This window comes from Chaetodon auriga, chromosome 12, assembly GCF_051107435.1.
Source record: "Chaetodon auriga isolate fChaAug3 chromosome 12, fChaAug3.hap1, whole genome shotgun sequence".
Lineage (NCBI taxonomy): Eukaryota > Metazoa > Chordata > Actinopteri > Chaetodontiformes > Chaetodontidae > Chaetodon > Chaetodon auriga.
In genome coordinates this window covers 19,511,527-19,533,883 of record NC_135085.1, presented here as the reverse complement: position 1 = coordinate 19,533,883, position 22,357 = coordinate 19,511,527, and the positions used below count along the sequence as shown (strand labels likewise).

Here is a 22,357-nt window from a genome sequence, read left to right as displayed (position 1 = left end):
CACCTCTGAGATGTCTGAGAAATGCGTCATGCACGGTATACACTTCATGCTTTTTGTAATGTATGATTAATAGGTGCAAACAGAGGTAAATTTGAAATTGGGAGTTGGGGGTACGTGTGTGTGTGTGTGTGTGTGTGTGTGTGTGTGTGTGTGTGTGCGCTGATGGCATCTGATGGCCTTATCTGCTTGCTTTCAGCTCTTCTGTGCCAGCTGCCCCGGCTAAAAATAAAGATGACAAGGAAACTCGAAGAACAGTGAGGCACACAGTGGCCATTTAAGTGACATCTGAAGATAAACTTGGACAAAATGCATCTGTTGTTTTTCATGTTGCATTATAGCTATTGTAGTATGTGCAGCCATGTTTGTTGTTAGTCCTTGTAGAGACATTTCCCTGGCTGTGCTTTGGCACAGCAGACACTGTCCAGGAAGAGAGAATTGATATGTGTTTTCTGCAGGTACTTTTGAGTTTAGCATGTTGTTTTGAAGAGCATATTGTTTTCATCCAGTGAAAACCATGGAGCTTTTGAATTTTTACCAGTAAACTGAAGGATTACTTTACAATCTATTTTAGAAGAGGTATATAAGTAACAGTATAGCTTAGGATAATCGCTATATGAGATTGTCTTAGATCATTTGGCATGTTGTTAGGGCCACTTCTGCCTCATGTTACACTGAAATACTAAGTGTAACACAGTGTGTAACTTGCAGGCCTGTCAGACTCACCCTGAGGAAATCTTCCTGAAAACGAGCAGAGACATAAATCTTCACTATGAGAGTTATAGATCAGTACTGCTGTAGGATTCTTTTTAGCGGGGAAGGGAAACTGCTGCCATTTTGGCATAAGTTTATGAACGTGGTGACAGTTTGATAGCTTTAAAATCCTGGGATTTACACAAGCTTACACCGTGACCTGCCACGATAAAGAGAGTGACTCTGTGCCTTATTTGGTGCATCAGGACGCTGGCTGCACACAATGTTACGAAAACAGCTCGCTCGGATACAAACATTGATTTTGGAGCCGTTTTGGTGATGCTTTCTTTTAATGAAATGCTCTGACTCGTTCTGGTTGTACAGTGATCAGAGAGGAGGTTTGGAGCAGAACCAGAAGAGGGAGAGCGGGAGAGGAGGCAAGGGAGAGAGAAATAGAGACAGAGTGAATCAGATGCGGAGTGAGAGAAATCAGAACCCTCCCACAGGAAACCCAGCTAAACTCCTCTTCTCCTTGTATGGTAAAAACTCCCCCAAAAGCCACAGGATCGCCTTGGGAGTAGAGTCAAAGTCCTGCTAAGTATAAATCACAAAGCCATGGGAATGGTGGAACAGATTACAGTGTGCATGAACGCTACCGTGAAGAGTACAAACTAGTACATTCTTAGTAGTCTTAGATGCTTGATGTCATGCAACCAATATGTGGACACTGATGTTACAGTTTGGTCTTCAATGTGGCCAAAATGTATTTTTTCATAATAACGAGTTTAAGGAGACGATATGGACATCTAACATTCAAGAAGTTTGCTGTGGCAACACCTGCACATCTGACTAATAAAGCATGTAACACCTATGTGATGCACTGACTCATAGTGACCTCAAACAAGCCCATTCAGCAACACAAGTAAACACACGTCAGTCCCGTTCAGCTCTGACGCTTGTGCGCAAACATGCCCGTTGACTGTGCACCCACATCCGTCCAACTACAGCCCCGTATACAAATGCTGCCTATAGTGTATGGCAGTGGCTGAGGGAGGTCTGTTATATTTGGCTCTGTAACTCAGTCCAGTTGTATCTGTGACTTCTGACAATGTCTAGACTCCATCGTACCAGCCAAGGGATCCGAGATCTGTCACTCTGATGAGACACAGTTGTCTTGCACAAGAAAGGTGCTGAAAGGCTTTTCACACCAAAAGGGGTTGGTGTTTTCAGAGAACAAAAAAAAAAACAGGATGTTCAGTTTTCACTCACTGTTCCTTCCTCAGTTATCTCTATATCTAATTTTTATCAAACATCAATGTAGAGTTTTCACTCTGTGTTTCTTCCAAAAGTGCCCTACTCTTCTTTCAGGTTCTCTTGTATCTCTTCACTGTCCTTCATCACGTCTCTACTCAGGATGCATAGAGGTGAAAAGAACCAGTTGTTTGGGTCAGTGTACTGGAGCAAGTCATTTTAATGAAAGCCTGCACTACCTCAATAATTACTCCAGCAGCTTTGTGTAGTATAATACACTGACATATTTATAAGTGGTATATTTTTAGATATATGAAGCCACGACGTGTCTCCTTCTGTTGCAGGAGTCTTTTCACCTCTGTTGAAGTCAGTATTTATCGCTTGGGTCCCATTTAAGATTTGCAAATCAGCAGTTATAGTCAGTGAGATGATGGATTTAAATTCATGACTCACCACCAGAGGCAGCTAGCAAAAGATGTGACAGCCTGCTAACGAGATACAGTTGGCAGCCAAAAGTATGTGGACAGCTTGTTGACGTGTTTTTGTGATCTTCTTGAATTTCTTTATTGCTTGCCATATTTTTCCGCAATAAATAAGGTAAAACTATCTTATCATTCTGTCATGCATTTCTCACTTGATTTAGTGCATTCTAAGTCTCTTCATTTTTTTGGAATCTCTGTTTGGGATCGTTAGTAGAATACATCAGTGTTTCCATAGCCAGGCAGCTTGAGAGGCAATTCAGGCATTGATTAATAGTTTATGCTTCAGATATTTTCATTGAAGAGCAACACATTATTTTGCCTGCAGACTGACAAGTTTTATCTTAGATTCTGATAGTTTCATGTCGTCAAGAAAGAGACCGGACGAGGGCAGAGAACTGAAAGAAAAGTTAAAGAAATATCTGTACCTAGAAGATGTGCATCTCCTGGCACATCAGAGCCAAGCGTCTGGATTATTTATTATTAAATCGGTGTAAAAGACCTCTTTTTTCTTGTGGTATTAAAATGTTTTTTTATGGCCTGGCCCATGTCATTTTGTTCCAGTGAATGGAAATCTTTGTGCCACAGCATATAATGACATTTCACACAATAGTTTGGTTCCAGCTTTTATGGTAACAGTTTGTGGAAGGTCTGTCCCGCTAACATGACTCTACCCTTGTGCTCAAAGTGAAATCCGTAAGGAAATGGTTTCTGTGTTTGGTGTGGAGGAGCGTGAGTGGCCTGCACAGAGCTCTGAACTCAACTCTATCAAACTCTTTTGGGTTGAACTGGAAAGTAGACTGCGAGCCAGACCTTATCACCCATCGTCAGTGCCGCCCACTCTTTTGGCTGAGTGGAAGTGAATTCCTGTACCTAAGTTCCAAAACGTTGTAGACAGATCAGAGTTTTAGAATGAGATGCTGGTGTAGTTTTCAGGTTAGACATAGACAATAGCTGCTGAGCCTGCTGGGAGTATGTGTTTGGCTGAAAGGCAGGAGGACTGACATTGAGAGAAACAAAAGTGACATTAAGCAATAAAAGGGTCACAGGAAGACCTTTAAAATGACGTTTTAAAGTGGATGTTGTAATTTGTAATCTTGAATAAAAGAGGGACGAAATAACATTTCTTTATCAAGTGTGCAGCCAGTAGGGGGAGCCACAAGATAAAAACAAGGCTGATGACAGAAGTAAGCAGGCTAAGATAACCAGAAACCTGTTTGGGCAAATCAGAAACCATGGAAGCTTTTAAGAAAGAGACCTTGAAAGAGAGCCTGGAGAAAATGCAAACTGTGGAAGAGTAGCTGTCTTGGTTTATTTGAATCTATTTCTGATTTGTACATTATGTTATAAAACTGTCAAAATATGTGAGCATTGCATTTTGCTATGCAGATTGTCCACACTTCTAAATGCATAATCATAACTTCATTTTATGACACAAGCTTTAGTACAAAATATTGAATAGGGGCAAATAAAAATATTTATTTACTTACTTATACTTATTTCAATTACAATAGTGTGTGTGTGACACTGAATATACAAATGTGGCATCTCATTCTATGTCTGCAGACATTTTCAACGTTTTTCTGTGGGCTGTTATCATGACAGCAATGACAACAGGCGACATGCTGCATCCATCAATCACCGTGCTGTGAGGTAGCCAGGTGATCAACAAGGTGAATATTTGATGATATTACATACAATTCAGTACACTGGCATGAATATAATTTATATACAGGACTCAGGCCTTTATAGTAAAATATCCATAGCCATTTACTGCATTCACAAATAAATATTTACTCAATCCATTTCTTCTGAAAAGTTTGAGAAGTGTGACTTTAGTCATAGTCCTCTCCTCCATAATCCTCCCGCTCGATAGGGGGCGCTCGTTAGATGCATGGATGGTGTGAGGAACAAGGAAGGGTACCTTTCCTCTTTTCGGTATTATGAATGAAAAGCTCTTCTTTGATTTTAACCCTGAACTAGTCATTATCAAATATAATCAATAAGTTATTGAGGGAGAGCTGAACTAAGCTCGCATTAATTAGTTCAAGATGTCTGCGAGTGCGGTGTATGTCTTGGATTTAAAAGGAAAGGTAAGATAACTGTTCTGCTGCTGCGCTGCTAAGCTAACAGTAGCCTTGCTAACGCATTCTTCACTGACAGATTATGATGTGGCTCAATGTGCAGCAGGGTAGCTAACGTAACGGTGTGGGTTGACATGCTGTGTTTCGGTCTTATCTTGGCATTCGAGACAGTGTGTCGCACCTAATACAGGATGACGGTTTCATATGATGAGTAACACTGAAAAATAGTAGGCCACGTAACTGTATGAAAGAATAACGACAGATACGATGAGAAACGAACAGGTGACCAGCTGTTAGCAGCAGGGAAGGAAAAGAGGCTGACAAAAATCCCCTATAAATTCTTTTTTCTCACTTGTTATTGCTTCTGTGCACGGCATTACATACAGTACCAACAATGTGTTTTCAGTCCTGGGTGTCCTCGTGTAAATCCGGCCTAAGAGTTTGTTAATTGAGGTGCATTAAATTCAATAAGCAGCAAGTTTAACGTGTATTTTCTGTGTTAGTGGAGTGAATCAGCCCAATGTACACATGCATCATAGAGAAGGAAACTGCTTGTATGCAGAAATAATGTTGTAAAGGTGATCAGGATTTGGATTTTATCAGGTTTGTTTGTACACTACATATGGTAAAACTTCATAATGGATGCCTAGAGATTATAGAAAGTTTAAGTGAATGAAAGCACATTTCCCCACATTACCCTTATTGTCTTTCAATTTGTTTGATAGAAAGAAAGAAAAACTATACAGTAGAACTGGATTTGGACCGGTTTGATTACTTCACCCCTTTGTAACTGACTGTTACAGTTTAACAGCTGTTTCATTACTGTATAATCGTGACAGTCCTCACGCGTTCAGCACTGAGAGCACACACTGCTGCTGTTGCTTACATACAGTAACACTAATATTACAATATTTATCTGTTCCTTCCTGTCAGGTCCTGGTGTGCCGGAATTACCGGGGAGATGTGGACATGTCAGAGATTGAGCACTTCATGACGCTCCTGATGGACAAAGAGGAGGAGGGCACGCTCTCTCCAATCCTGGCCCACGGAGGAGTCCGTTTCATGTGGATCAAACACAATAATCTCTACTGTATCCTTTTAATTCACTGAATGATGTTTGTACCGAAGCAACACTTGGTATTTGTGCTGTTTGGATTTTCAACTCTTGCAGCTGAAATCCTTAACACATATCACATCAGTGGTTGCAACATCCAAGAAAAACGCCAGCGTCTCGCTCGTCTTCTCTTTCTTGTACAAAATCGTCCAGGTGGCATTGCATGCTTTTACCTACAGCAGATTTAGATCTTAAACAACTCGAACGAATCACATACTTTACTGTATATTTACAGCGATGGACAAACATCTTTTTAAAACAGCATTTGTGTCCCTCAGGTTTTTTCAGAGTACTTCAAAGAGCTGGAGGAAGAGAGCATTAGAGACAACTTCGTCATCATATACGAGCTGATGGACGAGCTGATGGACTTTGGCTATCCTCAGACCACAGACAGCAAGATTCTGCAGGAGTGAGTTCCCACAGTCTCACGGCAGTTAACTTTTATGTACATTCATTAGAGATTCAACTGAAGAATACTGCCATTATTGAGTCATCTCTGGATTATTCAAGTTGAGTGTTCTTCAAGTCAAGTTAGTTTCATTTATATATTTGTATAGCCCTGAATCACAAATTTGCCTCAAGGGGTCTTACAATCCGTGCAGCATACGACACTGTCAGACTGCACTGCTGACTCCGTCCTTAGATCCCCGATTTGGATAAGGAAAAACTATCGCTAATGAAACCCTTTAACGGGGAAAAAGACTCAACACTGTGCGGTGCATTGTGCAGCGCTAAAGCGAGCAAGAGCAGGAGGCAGAAAGAAACATGGCTGCACTTCTCAGTGTGTGACTGCGTTCAGCAGTGTGGAAATACTTTACCAGAGCAGACATAGATTTGTCTGAACGATCATTTTCCCCCTTAGACCATGTCAACTAAAGAGAATTTAAAGTATTAAGACAAAGAACGACTCCCGCTATCCTGCAGGGAAGCAGTCGTGTTATTACCGCAGTCAGACAGCACTTCCAGCTCAGACAGCAGTGCTGAGCTTTGGCCCAATCAGATCACGGCTCGTTTGTAAATCACCTCTCAGAGCCAACTGAGGGCTCTGCGATTTCACCGACTCCCAGGTTGGTCCCGCCTACATTAGTTAACCCTTTGCGGCTTGTATTTGAGACCTTTTTGATGAGAATTGATCATCAAAATAAGATATATCTGCTGCAATTAATGGACCAGTGGACTATTTTTTGGGAGTAGTTGATGAGTCCTAAAATGCAGCAGTCGTGAATGCCGAAGTGTACAGAAAAATTCATTTGGCTGACAAAAAGGTGTCGCCAGGTTCACGTCACCTCCTCTCAACCATTTAATCTATAAAATCAACAAAAAAATCATGACAGAAGCTCAAAAGTCTCCCCCAGGGTCCAAATATGAGCAATCAAAAAACATGCCGCATTGCTTCAAGATATGAAAATGCAATGAAATGAAACACAAGAAAAGCTGCAAATGTGAACAACTGAGAAGCTAAAACAGCAGTAAAACTTTTGCTGTTTTATCTGATAATCAGCTCAGTCGGGTATCAGAATTGTCATTGTTCATTATCTGTCATTGAGTTCCAGTACTCACGATGACATCTCCTTTTGTTTTTACTAACCAGTGCAGCGCGTGGTGTCAAACCAGCTTTTTGACTGGTGTGAAGGTTTTATTCGTTGACTGTTGTGTAGCCGTTGAATCAGGTTTTGCACATTGTTTTTCAGCCTGGTGGTACTGTCAGTGACCGTTTAGACTTACAGCACTGTGGTTGACGCAGACATGTAGCAAGCGATCTCTGGATTTCCCCCATTGAGTACAGCAATAAGTCAGACAATCCTCCCTCAGCAACCATCAGAGTCTCTGTTCTTCTTTGATGCTTTCTGGGAACTCAGCTCTCCAGACAGTTGATTTCCCCTTTTCTGTGTTTTGCCTCAGTGTTTACATTTTTGTCTCTCAGATACATAACCCAGGAGGGGCACAAGTTAGACACTGGCGCCCCACGACCCCCCGCCACAGTCACCAACGCCGTCTCCTGGAGGTCAGAGGGCATCAAGTACAGGAAGAACGAGGTCTTCCTGGACGTCATTGAGTCAGTCAACCTCCTGGTAGGAACTCCTTGTTTTAGAAGCGCTGTGTTGCCTAAGGAATGCCAGGAACAGTGTTTGAAAACTTCCTCCCTCTGTGCGTCACATTAGCGAGCCGATCTTGCTGTCAGTGCTTTCTCAAAGTGGACTTCTGTTGATTGCTTTCCGCACTCATACTTGTAACCTCTCTGCGTTTCAGGTTAGTGCCAATGGTAATGTTCTCCGCAGTGAGATCGTGGGCTCCATTAAGATGCGGGTCTTCCTGTCTGGAATGCCTGAGTTGCGTTTGGGCCTTAACGACAAGGTTCTGTTTGAAAACACTGGACGTGAGTTCCTCCTGTTACACGCTTTGGTCACACTGTGTTCGCAGATGATTCGAGTTGAGTGAGCAGCTGCCTGATGGAAAGTTTGATGATAATTAATTACCCTGTCAAAGTACACAGACGATTTTTCCTGTCATACACCATCTGTTAGTTACCTCATGCTGATTGGACAAACCCGAAAAGTTATTTGCAAATGCAGTTTGACCTCGGCCTGATTTATCCTAGCTCTTCCAATGCAGGTACACTCTTCTAGTTTTCTGCTTTTAAAATGATCTTTTTTGTTTTTCCACCTAGGTGGGAAGAGTAAATCAGTTGAGCTGGAGGATGTCAAGTTTCACCAGTGTGTCCGCCTGTCTCGCTTCGAGAACGACCGCACCATCTCCTTCATTCCCCCCGATGGAGAGTTTGAGCTCATGTCCTACCGCCTCAACACTCATGTGAGTACTGCACATCAGACACCTTCCAGCCCCCCGTTCTCCCAGCGGGGTCTCGTAGATCGATAGACTGGCCCTGAATAAGGGGAAGGTGTGAATGAACACCTGCCAAGCACCCACCACACTTACTGGTAATTTTCTGAGATGCCAGTTTAGTTCCTGGGGTTCTTATAGCCTTTCTTAATGTGCATGCTCTCAGATATTGTCCTTACAGGCCACCATATCAACCAGTGGCTCAACTGTAGGAAATACAGCCAGTTAATGTGCGTGGAATCAAAATCAGAGTACAGGCCACTTTTCTCCAGGCGAGCACATAACATGCAAACCGTGTTCACGACTTTAAACTGGAACAAGGTTGTAGCTTGAGTTCAGAGGAGTTCGCTCCACTGAGAGCTGAGTCCCACAGCTCTGCTGAATGCCTTATTCTAGTAACTCTCCCATAAATATCTTAATGACCCTTCGGGTGGGTATCTTTATTCCAGTGGACCCCAGGAGGAGTAGCTGTTGAGCTGGAAATAGCTAATGGCAAATAAATAAAAGAAATCTGGCAGGAAAAGAACAAGAATAAAACTCCTAATAATACAAACTATACAGCTTTTTTTTCCAAATCAGTGTTACAAAGAGCTTTACAATAAGTAATGAGCCTGGACTCTTGACTCAGAACAGCAGTTGAGACAAATATTGTTGCAGCATGGAAAGACCCGTCAGCCAGTGGGAGTCGGTCCCTGTGCAGTTGACCATAACGGTCAATCCAGGCTGCTCCTCTCTGTGTTTACCCTCGGTGAGACTTGCGTAGCTTTCCCTCATATATGTTGTTTTGCCCAAGTCCTCGTTTCCCTGAATCTGTACAACGGCGGCAGTGAGTTACAAAGGCCACATTTAACCACTTCACCATCAATTCAGCAGCGTGTTAAATAAACTGTGGTGAAAGCAGGTGAATCATGACCACACTACAGTATATAAACTACGATCATGACTCGTGCACATGTGGTATTCCATATTTCTTTGTTGTTTTTTTGTCCTTTAACTGGCCCAATATGTTAGCAGCCAGGATGACTCCCAGGACCCCTGACAGCCAGTTTCCCTTTGGTTTCGGATAAATATTTACAGAAATATTGAGCGAAGATGTTTACAGCAGCTTTTGACAACAAGGCACGGTTATTGTGCTACGTAAGTATTTGTACACAAAAGTCCTAACGTGGAAAAAATGAAAGCGATGGGGCCAAACCAGCCTTTGCTCAAAGGAGGCTAAACGAGGCGAAACTGCTTCATCATCAACCAGGTCTCGACCATTTCAGATCCCAAAAGCATCGTCATGGGAAGGAAGTGGACAGTCAAATATAATGAGTAATACAGGAGGCAAACACATTATTTTAAGAAAGCTTAAATTGGCATCCAATTCTCAATAAATGTTTCACAATAGAGTTTCCAGTAAGCTTGTGGGAAGGGAAGTAGTGCTGTGGAGCAGAGGTCTTTCCAGTCGTCCGTGTTAGCAAGCAGCACAAACAGATTTGAAATTGGCCACTCAGGGAACAACTTGTGAAGCGACTGACCACATTTTAAGATTCAGCGTCTGCTCATGTGGATGAAATAAAGACCTGTCTGCCATGCCTCCTCCTTCCCCCAAAACCCACTGCAGTTTGTGGGTGAGTGGTGTTAAAACAACGAGTACAGAGAAGTATAGTAGCATCCAGCACAGCAGCAAAAGAAGTGACATATTTCTGCATAAGGTTCATAGGTTCATTCATAGGTTTGGAGCTCTCTCTCTCTCTCTCTGTATGCTATGTTAGAGCTAGATATACTGGCCAATATGAACTTATTTCAGATAGATTTGCACCTTTGTACATGTTAGCAAAAAAGCCAATAACAAGAAATTGCAGGAAGGAAAGTAGGTTTGAGGTGTTGCCTTTGCAAAGTTCGTCCTGCAGAAATAACCGACAAGTTGATTTTTCAGCTGTAAAATATCCCACTCAGTACGTATCGGAGTCACATTTATTAAAAAAAAGCAGAAATCTAAGAGATGTTTTAGGAGGATACAGTAAGAAACATGTTACACAATTACACAGCGTGACAAGTCAACATCCCTCCCAAGTTTTGCGCAGTCTGTGTGTTCCCCTAAATGTCCTCTGCAGCTCTGAGAGCACTCAGAGTTCACACTGTTCAAACCTGTGTATGTGACTATTTGCTGTTTTTGTTGCTGGTGCTGGAAATCCAGCAAGTTTATGCTCCATTCTTTAAGTTTTCTTTTGTTTCTAGTTGTAGCGTCATCTTTTGTCCACTAGGTGGTGACTGTGTCATGTTAGTTCAACTGGCACACGTGTTAAAATGAATCAGCTTGTGGGTAAAACCTGTGTGTTGTTTGTCTCTCAGGTGAAGCCCTTGATCTGGATTGAGTCTGTCATTGAGAAGCACTCCCACAGTCGGATCGAGTACATGATCAAGGTTGGTCACTTTTTCGGTCCGTGCATCGGTTGCCCTGATGTCTGTCGCGGCATCGTTGTTGTCAAACCTGGATCAAATGGTTATTGGTCACCATAGTATGTTTGTAATGATTTTCATGGAGTTTCTTTATGTTGTGCATCTTGTGTCAAGCCTAATTAAAATACCTCTTTAAAACTGTCTCTAAGCTCCAGTTTAACACCCTGTTCAGGCGGCGCTTCGTGTTAAACTTGACCTGCGTGTTTCTCGTCTCAGGCAAAGAGTCAATTTAAAAGGCGTTCCACTGCCAACAACGTGGAGATCCACATTCCTGTGCCAACGGACGCTGACTCACCCAAATTCAAGACCACAGTGGGCAGCGTGAAGTGGGTTCCTGAGAACAGCGAAATCGTCTGGTCAATCAAGTCCTTCCCCGTGAGCAGAAATCGTGACTCATGAGTATCGCTCAGATGGTTAAAAATGACTTGTGTTTGTGTTTTTAAGTATTACCGACATAAGGTTTTGGGTTGCAGCTTGCATGTGTTTGTCACCCGTCTCTTGGAAAAAGTCAGTTTCTGTGTTTCTGCCACAGTTCTCGTCTATAAAACCTCGATTTAACTCGATTTAGCAGACGAAGATCCCAGAGTGTTATAGTCTGTGTCGTGACTTGTCACAGGGTGGAAAGGAGTACTTGATGCGAGCCCACTTCGGTCTGCCGAGCGTAGAGGCTGAGGACAAGGAGGGGAAGCCACCAATCAGTGTCAAGTTTGAGATCCCGTACTTCACCACCTCAGGCATCCAGGTACACCCCCCACACATGCACACCTGACCTCTGTCACACAGTGTTTGCACATGATGCATGAGCGATTTGTTTTACCGCCTTGCAGCAGCAGCACGTGGGCTCAGATAAAATAAGCTGAAACTGAAACGTCTACAGGAACATTTACTAAATCTGTTAAAAGTTGGTCAAGCCGTGTTTGTCAGTCCCATATAGCCAACCATCCGGGAGCCCGTTCAAGCAAACGCTGCAGTTTGTTTGCACCTGCGTGCATAGTCCAAATATCTTGTGGTTTTCTGTTGTTTTTTTGTGTCATTCTGGATTTAGAATTTATGGCACGCAGCAGTGTCTCTCAAACGTACTCTCTCTCTCTCTCCAGAGAAGGAATTCAAACAATTCATGTGGGTCCCGTTTGTGGCCACAGGGGGCAGTAAGGGAGCGCTGTTAAACTGTCACACTCCTGTAGCGGTGGAGCAAATTTCTACTGCTGATCAAACCAGAAAGCAACTGCTCATCAACCCCGCTGCTTTCTGTGTTAATCACAGTGATAGAAGATGTCTGTCTGTGTCAGAGGTAAATAGATTGATTGGATTTTGATTGCGATTCCCATGAAACTGAGACGAGAAGCTAATGTTTTTCCTTCATGTTTGGAGGAAAATGCTTGCTGACCACAGACTTACACAGACGTGCTGCACTTACTGTATAATCACAGTTGTCCTGTGATTATATGTGTAGCACCACAGTAACACAAAATTAAGTTTTCCCATGTCTTGATGTGAGGAAGCAATGGCAACTTGACAAACTCCATTTGAAAATATCGTATAATCGCTCGAGAAGTGTTCTCAACTTGTACATCTACATGCTTTCAGCTCAGCGCTGCATTGGCCAGCTCTCACTTGACTTTGTGCCTGATTATCTACAGCAAGAGCTCTGAAACTGAAAAATTCTCAAGTGATGCTTGAACCAGAAGTTGTAAAATACTGGTGCACTCATTTAAATGCTGGTTTTCTAGGAACTCGGAACGGTTTATCTGTGCTACTTCCTTGAATAACAAGAAAGCAGCTTCTTCAAATGAAAGCGCTTTAAAATGCTGCATCATGCGGCTTATTGCGCAGAGTAATAATGAAGGTCACAGGAAAACAATGTCTTTTATTCATTCTCTGTAGATTTAATGCATGAACCTCACCCCAAAACTCACACTTATTTCCTCTTGAAGGCGTTTTTGATTCTCAGCTTGCACATCTGTAGATACAGCCAGCCTCTCCTACAAGTCTCTCAGATTTTCAGCGCTGTTATTGCACATAGTCAGTTCCTATGAGCGTGTGGTGAGCTGTAATCACAGTGTAATTATAAAATGTGCTTAAGAAGCAGCCACATACATCTTTGTCGCAGACTTTTGTAAATAATCGTTAATTCCTTAAAGCAAACAGTCAAGATGAATAATGAAGTGGTATTACTCAAGCACTGTTTTTAAGTGTGTTTTTACAGAAAAAATAAAGGAAGTGTGGGCAGTAGATCCCAAGAGCAGCGAAGCTGAGCAGAAATGAATTCTTATAAGCATTAAAATTGTAAATAAACTTCCTATTTGAAAACTTACTTTCATAACAAGCTGCATGTTTTGAACAATAAGCTGTTGGATCAGCTTCATTCTTCTCCACTGATGGGGTCCCAGAGCGCTCCTTCTAACCCAGTTTTATTGACTTCTTAACTTTTAATACTGCTTTCTGCATAACTCTCATTAAAAGAGCTACAAGGTCACATTTTCCAGCTTCTCCACATTTCCTATGATGGTCAATAAAACGTTATTAAGTTGTACAGACATTATGCAGCCCACTCGGAAACAAGAGGCTCTAACCCAAGTTAATTGAAATATATCATACCTTTAATTGGGGCAGTTTTGGCAGTATAAGAATGCCTGTCATTTTCCAAGGTAATTTGGCAGCTGAAAGAAATGATCTTCTTTTCCTTCCTTCCTTTTAAATCTTTGCCAATTTATAAATGAACAGATGCTCGAATAAAAGCAAGTCAGAGAGCAGCGACAAAGGCGGGCGTGGAGTCGCTTTACGTGTCCGTCAGCGAAAGCCGTGTCCTGTGTTACAGTGAAAGACTTTAAAAATGTGGATTAAAAATGGCTTTAACTTTTAATGTTTCTGTAAAGGAGTATTTTAAAGGTATTTTTGACTTTTTTTATGGTCTCACCCTCAAAAAGAAAAACAATTTTTTTGTCCGTTTTCAACAATCCACTCCATTAATCTGAATTTCTTTTTAAGCGCGTCTTTCTGAGGACCAAACCTGAGAAGTACAACATTTTACAAACAACATAATCATCAAACATTTTTTAAAGATTGTAACACAATGAAGTGGAGGTCATATTAAAAGGACAGATCTGTGATACTCGGTGCAGTCTGTCGTCTAGACTTGCTCATCTGTTTGGTTGATGGATCCTCTTTTTGTGGTTTCTACAAACCATTGCTGACTTGTATCTAAATGCAGGAAAAAGGAGTATTTCCTGCTCACTTCAGTTCAGACACACCTTTTGTGCAGAAAGATCAGTGATCGGAGCGAGGTGGTCAAATTCTACAGCTGTTATTGTGCTTTTTAATCATTAACAGTATTAGCAATATCACCTTGGATTTACCTAATTAGTCACTTAAAAAGGCTGAAAAAGCCCTCAAAGGTGCACTGATATAATCATTCAACAAGCACAGGGTGGAATAATGTTAAATGGACCGTACAAACAGCAGTTTATGATCAGAAAACTTGCAATGTGCAGTTTTTCTGAAAGATTCTCTGCAAAACTGCCTTTAGCATGAATGACGTCCCAGCTGGTTGGTTGAGCAAGTTTTTGAAAAAAGTCATCTGTTGAGGTGTTCATTTACATTATTCTGGTCAGTTGGCCGTTGGAAGTTAAACAAAATAGAACATATATTTATAATGAAACCCATGAAACCATAAACTGGCCAAAGATCAAGAATGCTTTTTCTTCCGTTAAATCTGCAACTTCCTGGAAGGAAGCCACCTGAAAAGGTCTGGTTCTGAAAGCCGCAGCGCACCCTGGGGACCTCTTTTTTTTTTTTCTTTTATGTTTTGGCCGAACATCAACTGAGTGCTGGAGATGGCTCAGGCGGGTTGACTTAAGTACATCAAAGACGATGTGACATATCAAAACGCTCTGTGCTCGGTGGTTGAGATGAGTAGTGATGGGTAGTTTTGACTCTTAATATTTAAAAGAAAATAACTTTTGGTTTCAGATGATATGAACAGATGTCTGCCTGCGAATGCAGAATCTGTAGAAAAGGGACAAGGTTTTGGTATCAGAAGCGTCCTGGTTTCTGTTTGCAGTCTGATTAGTCTCGTAGTAGTATCACATTTGTGCGGGCTCTGGATTTATCCTGGTAAAGAGTCACAGTGATTGAGCTTTTTCTTATATGTGCATTAGCGTCTGAAGTTGCTCAGTGGGCTGTAAACAATGACCTGCACAAGGAAGGAAGTCTTGGTCGGCGTATCTGCTATCCAGACATCTGCTCTCTGCACCAGAAGTCCCCGAAATGTTGACTTGGAGCAATTATTGGAAATAAGGTCTTCCACTGGCATTTCGGAGCTACAAGTATGGACCTAAGAGATCAGGATTAGTGCTTCGGTTGTTGCAGTTCACTAGTTCTCAAGTTGTTGTTGGCCTCCGCAGTACCTCCACTGTCTGTCAAGCCAAATGTTTAAAAACTCCCCGCTCAGTGTTTGCAACCACACTGTGGTGCACCCACCATCTCAGAGGCAACCTATTAAGAGCCATATTCCCATCGAACTCTTGTGTCAGGCCAGTAACCTTGGTCTTATTACAGAGCAACGGCAGACTGGGTCTCAGACTCTTAATGCAGCCAGTAACACCACTCTGTACGTGTGAGAAGAGGCTGTGAAGTTTAATTAGACACATGTCAATATCAAAGCATGAGAAAGTTCCTCTTAACTGTACCACTAAGTGTAGGGGAGAGCACATGTGAAGTGTGCACGATGCACGTAAGTGCACCTTATAAATTTAACGAGAAGTGGAGTAACCCCACACGTTGGCCGAGAGGCAACGAGAGCGTGGATGTCGCTGCGTTTTCAAAGCTCTCATCTTTAGGTGATGTCGAGGGAACCCAAACAAGTTGGCAGATGCATTTTGGGTCATAGCTCCTACCAAAAGCCTGATAAATCCAGACCACACAAGTAGTCTGTACTTACCAAACGAGATACAACAAACATCCTCCGTTCCCCTTCTCATCTTACAAGCCATAATGATATTTTGCGGAGGATGGCTTTTGATGCCGTTTTGCTGACTGCGTACCCACGGTCAGGCCGACTGCATGTTTGGCTGCTGGGTTCAGGGAGAATTGCTGCGCCGGCAAACTCGGTGATCCTGCGTCTATGTGTTTGTCGTCATGTGTCTGCTGGCCGCGGCGCTCGCTCTCCCTCTCTGACCTCACTGTGTAGTGGAAGGTAATAACAAGGCGGCCACTGGCGAGGCCTCACCAGACGCCCGCCGCACAAATTCCTGCCCCGTCTGGCCTGCTTTCAGCTGGGAACTGGCATGATGGAGACCTGGCACGGCAGCATCTCTCAGAGAGGGGTCGTGTCAGCCTTAAAACGTCCACATTCTCATCCCTGTGAATTGTGAGAGCGCAGATCTCCCTTCTTTTTTTTTTTTTTTTTTACAGAAAGGTGTGTGTGAGAGATGTCACTGCAAAATCACATTGATGCATGAAAGATGTGTCTGTAATTATTTTTGTAGCACACAGTGACAGATACTTATTGCAACCACAAGATGAAATAACACACCACAGAGAACTAAGTTTTGATGTCGTAGAAATGCTTATTTAAGTAAATGAAGTCATGTTTCATCTTTTATAAATAAGTCACTATAAATCTAGCTAACGTAGAGCGATCGCTGCAGTGACATGAGTTTTAACTGTTTTGTTCCTCCACCTGACTGGGAAAAGCGATGCGCAATCATGTTCAGTCGCAGTGCGGACGGCAGGGTATTTTTGGAGTGTTTTCTCGAAATTCAGCTGTGTGGTAACACGGCTCTGGTGAAATATCGGTTAATGGCTTGTGAAAGTTGTAGCCTGATTATGCTGACGTGCATTTTTTTTCCTCCCGGGCGTCGAAAAACAGTATGTTACAGTTATGTAAATTCACTTTGTGTGTCCCTTGAAAGCTGTTCTGTATCTGTTTCCCCCTTCTCGGTGTGACTCATACTACTGCTTCCTCATCAACAACACTTGACTCTTACTACAACTTGCAGTAGAAGTACTCCACTGAAAGTCTATCTTTTGAGTATAGAATACTCTCCGCCTGCTGGCTTTACAGGTGGCTCTGAGCAACGTATAGTTTGTGCCTACATCTTGTGATCTGTTGCTCCTTTGCATAACAGAGAGTCAAAACTCGAAATGCTTTGTCAAATTATTCATACAAACATCCCAAACCACCACTGCAGCATCATGCAGGTGACCACTGTTGCTCTTTATGTTCAACATGTAAGAAATAATCCTTGAACTCACCAAAATACTTCTTCCAGCAGAACTTTGCAGCTATGAGGAGGTGATAATGGGATGCAGTTACAGTACATATATATACTTTAAACATGCATGAAGTCAACATGCTTTACCGTTTTACGCTAGCAGGAAATGCTACAGTACATACATGTAACAAACACTGAGGCTTTACAACGTGACTGACAAATGAACTTCACCAACAAAAGCAAAATGTTTTTCAAAATATTGTTATTTTTTGGTTGCTGTGATCTTTTTGGAGCTGTCACACCACCCTCTGCAATTCATTTTAATTTTTTGCAGCTGTCCACCTCCAGGTCCTTTGTCCTCCATCGCTTTGTGGGAGAATAGTGCAGACCCACAGTACATTCAAAAATATGTGTTTTTTTAAGTGTGCATACTCGTAGACCTGCTAAGAATTAGCACGTGGTATGGAGGTGGGACATTGCTATTGAGTGCTTGTTGGGATCTCCTGGGTTAAAACACGTCAGCCTGGGCCTTTTTATGGGTGCTGTTTTCTCCTTGTGTCTGCATGGGTTTCATTTGGATGCTCCAGTACTAAACCAAACATCTTCCAGAGTACAAAGACATGCAGGTCACTGTGGGTGAATTGTTGGCTCCCACAGGTGAGAATGTGTTCATGCTTTAGTTTGTCTGTATGTGTTCGACTGGAAACCTCGTCATCCTGCGACCCTGCACACGATCAGTTCAGCCATTCAGCTTTGGTTTCCCTCAACAGGTGCGTTACCTGAAGATCATTGAGAAGAGTGGATACCAGGCCCTGCCGTGGGTGCGCTACATCACCCAGAATGGAGGTGGGTGAAGAGTTCAGTGAAACTTGTGCATAGTGCCCATATGTGCAGTTATTAGGCAATAGTTGGGCAATGCAGTGCAATGCGGTGGGAACCAGCCTTGTACTGATGCTGTTCTATGAAAAGGGGATACACTGTAGAACATGAGGCAATGTGGCAACGTCCTGCGAAATGTGAGAAAGTGAACTTATTTTAGCTGAGCTTCCCTGATCTTCACACTGAGATTACCAAGGTTGCACATGTTGGTCTTTTTGCTAATGTTGCCACTAATTGCCAAACATCCTCATCTCATTTCCTTTGTGTTCCATTCAGTCTGGGTGGAAAGCATCAGCTGCCTCCACTTGATTTCTCCTCGATCCCCTCTTTTCTTTGTCCATTTGATTAAGTCTCGTCCATTTCCTCCTCAGATTACCAGCTCCGGACCCAGTAGGCAGCGCCTCAGCCGGCAGTAGGCAGGTGGAGATCAGAGGGGGCGGAGTCGAGCCGCTAATATGCTATCAATGGCAGGTGTCAGTCATGAGACCAGAGGACTGTCAGTATCTACTTTTTGTTTTATTTTTTTGTATTTGTTGAAGTTATATTAATTTCTGATCAATGCAATTATTAGATGGAGCCTTCGGTTAGCCGAGGTTAAAAAAAAAAAAAAGTAATTAAAGTAATTATGTTTTACTACTGTGTAGCTCTTTATGTGAACGAACGCCAAGGAAAGCAGGAGCAATGTTTACATCAAACAGTGCCGAGATGTACACAATCTACCATAAAGGGTCAAATGGTTTAAAACAGTATGTTACAATTCCCACTTAAAGTTACTGTAAAGACAACCACACATGTTAATAACACGCTCTCCGGTCAGTCTGAGTAGGACATTTTGTATGAAGCTGCTTTGTTCTGCCACAATTCCGCCATGTTGATTGTCTGTATATATTTGTTACATGTTATTGAACTCCGATTCAGTGTTATTTGTTTAATGACTGTAAATGAAAAGGCAAAGTCCTCTCTTTTCTTTGTATTATCACCTCCGTGTGATGCCACTGATACATGCCAGAGCGATGCCTTCCTGCATGGCTGTTGTGCTTCGGCTCTTTTGACATTCAGCTTTGCAGATAAGAATAAAATGTGGGCAGTTTAAGTTGCACAGAAAATAGAAAACCAGTCGAAAATCCCTCTTTTCCGCCCCAACACCTGTTTCCCTTTTCCCCGCCTGTAACCACATTATTTCAAATCATTAAATGTCTATTTAGAGAAAACCGTTCCATCGTCTCCTTGCGTCATTTCATGCGCGACATCGCCGCGGCCATCGCACTGAGCTGTCGTAGTGTCATCCGCAGGCACCTGTCCCACAGACCTATGAGGAATGCTGAATGCAGGGGAAAACTGCAGAGACACACGGAGGAGGGGGTTTCCTGTATCAGGCCTGTGGTTGTAGCAAACCCTGGATGGTTCTTTCCACCCCGTCCTGGAGGTCTTTCCAAACAGTGCAACTCTTAATACCCAGGGCCGTGATATCATAGGCAGTGAGCGCCAGCACTCCGTAAACATGCAGGAGAGCTGGGAAGGATGTGACTCAAGCTGTGGTCAGCGGTCGCAGACATGCTCGAGAGAAATGTAGGATGGACCAGCACAGACTGGCTATTGTTCAGGCCAGGCCAGGCTGCAGCGGTCCTGCATGAGGTCATACCTTAAGTTCGTCTTGTAAGGGGACTTTGATACTCTCAATTCATGTGAGTCACCCAAAGCAGGTGCGGAAGGTTCAGTCCATGACCTGAAAAGCCAGATTTGTTCTTACTACTTGTCAAATGGTGGACTTGATGGTATCACTGGTGCTGCGCTGACATTTTTCTTGCCAGCACCTGTTTTTGTTTAGACACCTACACAGCAGGTGTTCCTAGTCTGGGAGCAAAATATGATTCACTTTCCGGAGAAAGTCACATTATTCAGCTTTTACCGTTCATGATAGTCATCAAGATCAAGTTAAGCGTGAACCTGCCTGTAACCAAAACATGCAAATGACTGAAATGTGTTCTTATCTCCAGCTGTATCTTTTTTTTTTTTTTCTTGTATCCTCAGACATTTTTGTTTTGCAGCATGTGAACTTTTCTTAGATAGCATCTTAAATATTTCAATAACACATGATTTCTAGCGGAATTTTCCCGTCATAAACAGTATGACTCAGAAAATAAGTCAGTTAAGTCGGCTGCATTTGGAGAGAGGCAAAGTGAGCTGTAGATAATGTCATAATCGACCGTTTCTTTGTCCGTTTTAGGATTTGCAAACCTAATCTCTGACTGACTTTTGCATGCGAATACTTGTCCTATCCAGCGTTGATCTGACTGTCAGGTATGAGACTGGTAATAACATCTACTAAAACCAGATTAAGCTGACCTGGACCTCTTTAACAGTCTGGTGTCAGGTGAACAGTCATCTTTACAGGACTGTCTATTCATACGGGCGCTTTTACAACTGTTACTAACATAATTAAGACTGTCTGATTCTGCCGTCGGTAGAAACGGCGGACGTGTGCTCTCCCTCACTGGGGATCAGTCTCTGTGATACTTGGCAGAGCGACTGAATGTAGTATTTGGCACATGATGAGAAGGCTGCATTCATGAAGCAAATTCAGCCTCTGAGGAGTCCGAGCGGAGACTTGACATATACCTCATGTTGTGAGCTTGCTTACAGAGGGCTCGGTTGCAGAAAAACATGAGTATCCTCTCTTATGTTCACAAATATTTAACATAAGCTGATACTCTCTTATCTGAGATTAACCACAGGGTTATCATAACGCGCCGCTCAAAGACAGCTTCCTCGTTAACGGTAAAATTTGTCCAGTTTAAAGAATTATTTTTAAAAAAAAGATGATTATCATTTAAAGCAGAAAAGTTGCAGTACGTCCATATAATTTAATACATCATAACAAGTTAAAGTCCTGCATTCTGAATGTCAGTTCAGTACGAGTGCAGAGGTTTTATCAGCAAAATGTGCTCAAAGTATTAAAGTCAAAACTCAAACTCAAGTTTAACCTCCTCAAAATATGATTTGGACATACAGTATTTATGTAAATGCATTCTGCCATTGAACCCTATTATATATTTTTACATTTGTGGTTAAAAATTCAAGTATTGTGATTTTAGATTAAACTGCAAAGAGCCCCAAATGAGAAAATGTGAGCATACGTGCACAAATATAAGTTTGCTTTTTTTATGCCCACAGTCATAGTCACAAGCTTAACTCGATGCGCTTTCTTATTCCAGTCTTTTCTCATTTTATGATACTAAAAATTACATTTTTTATTGTCTGTATCTGTAAAATTATCACAGCAGCTTCAGTGAAATTCATATAACCCTTTTGCATTAGCCACAGGGTTAAATAACTGCATCGTTTTACCTTTGATCTGGTTCTAAACAAAATAAATGAACCATGCCATGCCCACAGCTTAACTAGACTAACAGGTGAATAAAAGAAGAGCTTCACCTTTCCACTCAGGGAGTGATTTGGCTGCCATGCCAAGATTACACTGATTTTATAGCAGACCGCTGACTGTAGCTATCGTCAATGGAAAATAACTATGGTTACTCAACTGATGAAGCAACAGGTGGAGAGGTCTGACAGCGTGGCAGTGTCGACTTCAAACACAGGTGTGCCACGAGGAAGCCCGTGTTTATGCACACACGGAACCCCGCCACCTAGCAACCGAGGGAAATCCTCTCGTCACATCAGTACTCTGATCCTTGCGTGACGTCAAGACAGGTCGTTCCCCTCTCAGGCATGTGAAGTGCCCCTATAATCGTCCCTGTGGAGTCTCTCACCCTCCATTGTGAAATAGTTGATGAGTCACTTTGAGACAGTAACTGGAGAAAAGGTATTTCACTATAGGTGAAGCCACAGAGTGTGAGCGACTTCCTCCCAGGACAGCCTGAAATAGTTCTTGCACTGGTTGAAAAACACCGAGAGCACAGTGGGTGGTCTGTGCTGGCTTTACAGCAGGGTACTCCTCAAGTGTAAGGAAATATCCATCCTCCTGTGTAGACTTTACAACAATATTGGTTTAAAGAGCTTATAGCTGAGTGTTCAGCCGAGCCGGCCTTGAGACACTGTTGCAATCTCTCAGCGTCTCCGGCCCACACATCGCTGACAGATAGTGTGCTGAGGCAGCCCAGTGCAGTACGTGACAGCAGGTCACACATCCTCATCAGAGCCTTCACACTGGGTCCCGTAGTGCCACGGGGTCAGAGTGTATATTAGGGTAAACATTTGGCACCGTTGCTATATTTACTTCCCATTAAAAGATCTCATGCAACACGTGTTTTGTTTTGTCTTTGCCTTGGAAACTGACTCATCAGCAGAGGAGTCCAAAGTCTGAATGAGCAACGAGCGCAGTAGAGCACGTACGACCTC

General features: G+C 42.6%; 1 protein-coding gene across 1 annotated transcript; it reads left to right on the top strand.

Annotated features, from left to right (window-relative positions):
• Nucleotides 1-4,305: 4,305 nt before the first annotated feature.
• On the top strand, nucleotides 4,306-19,211 carry ap1m1 (adaptor related protein complex 1 subunit mu 1). Its single transcript, XM_076745160.1, has 12 exons — nucleotides 4,306-4,513; nucleotides 5,438-5,594; nucleotides 5,704-5,771; nucleotides 5,897-6,027; nucleotides 7,543-7,690; nucleotides 7,869-7,995; nucleotides 8,287-8,429; nucleotides 10,797-10,868; nucleotides 11,121-11,279; nucleotides 11,521-11,646; nucleotides 17,890-17,965; nucleotides 18,370-19,211. The coding sequence occupies exons 1-12, from the start codon at nucleotides 4,472-4,474 to the stop codon at nucleotides 18,390-18,392; spliced, it is 1,272 nt and encodes a 423-aa protein (XP_076601275.1). The 5' UTR covers nucleotides 4,306-4,471; the 3' UTR covers nucleotides 18,393-19,211.
• Nucleotides 19,212-22,357: the final 3,146 nt, after the last annotated feature.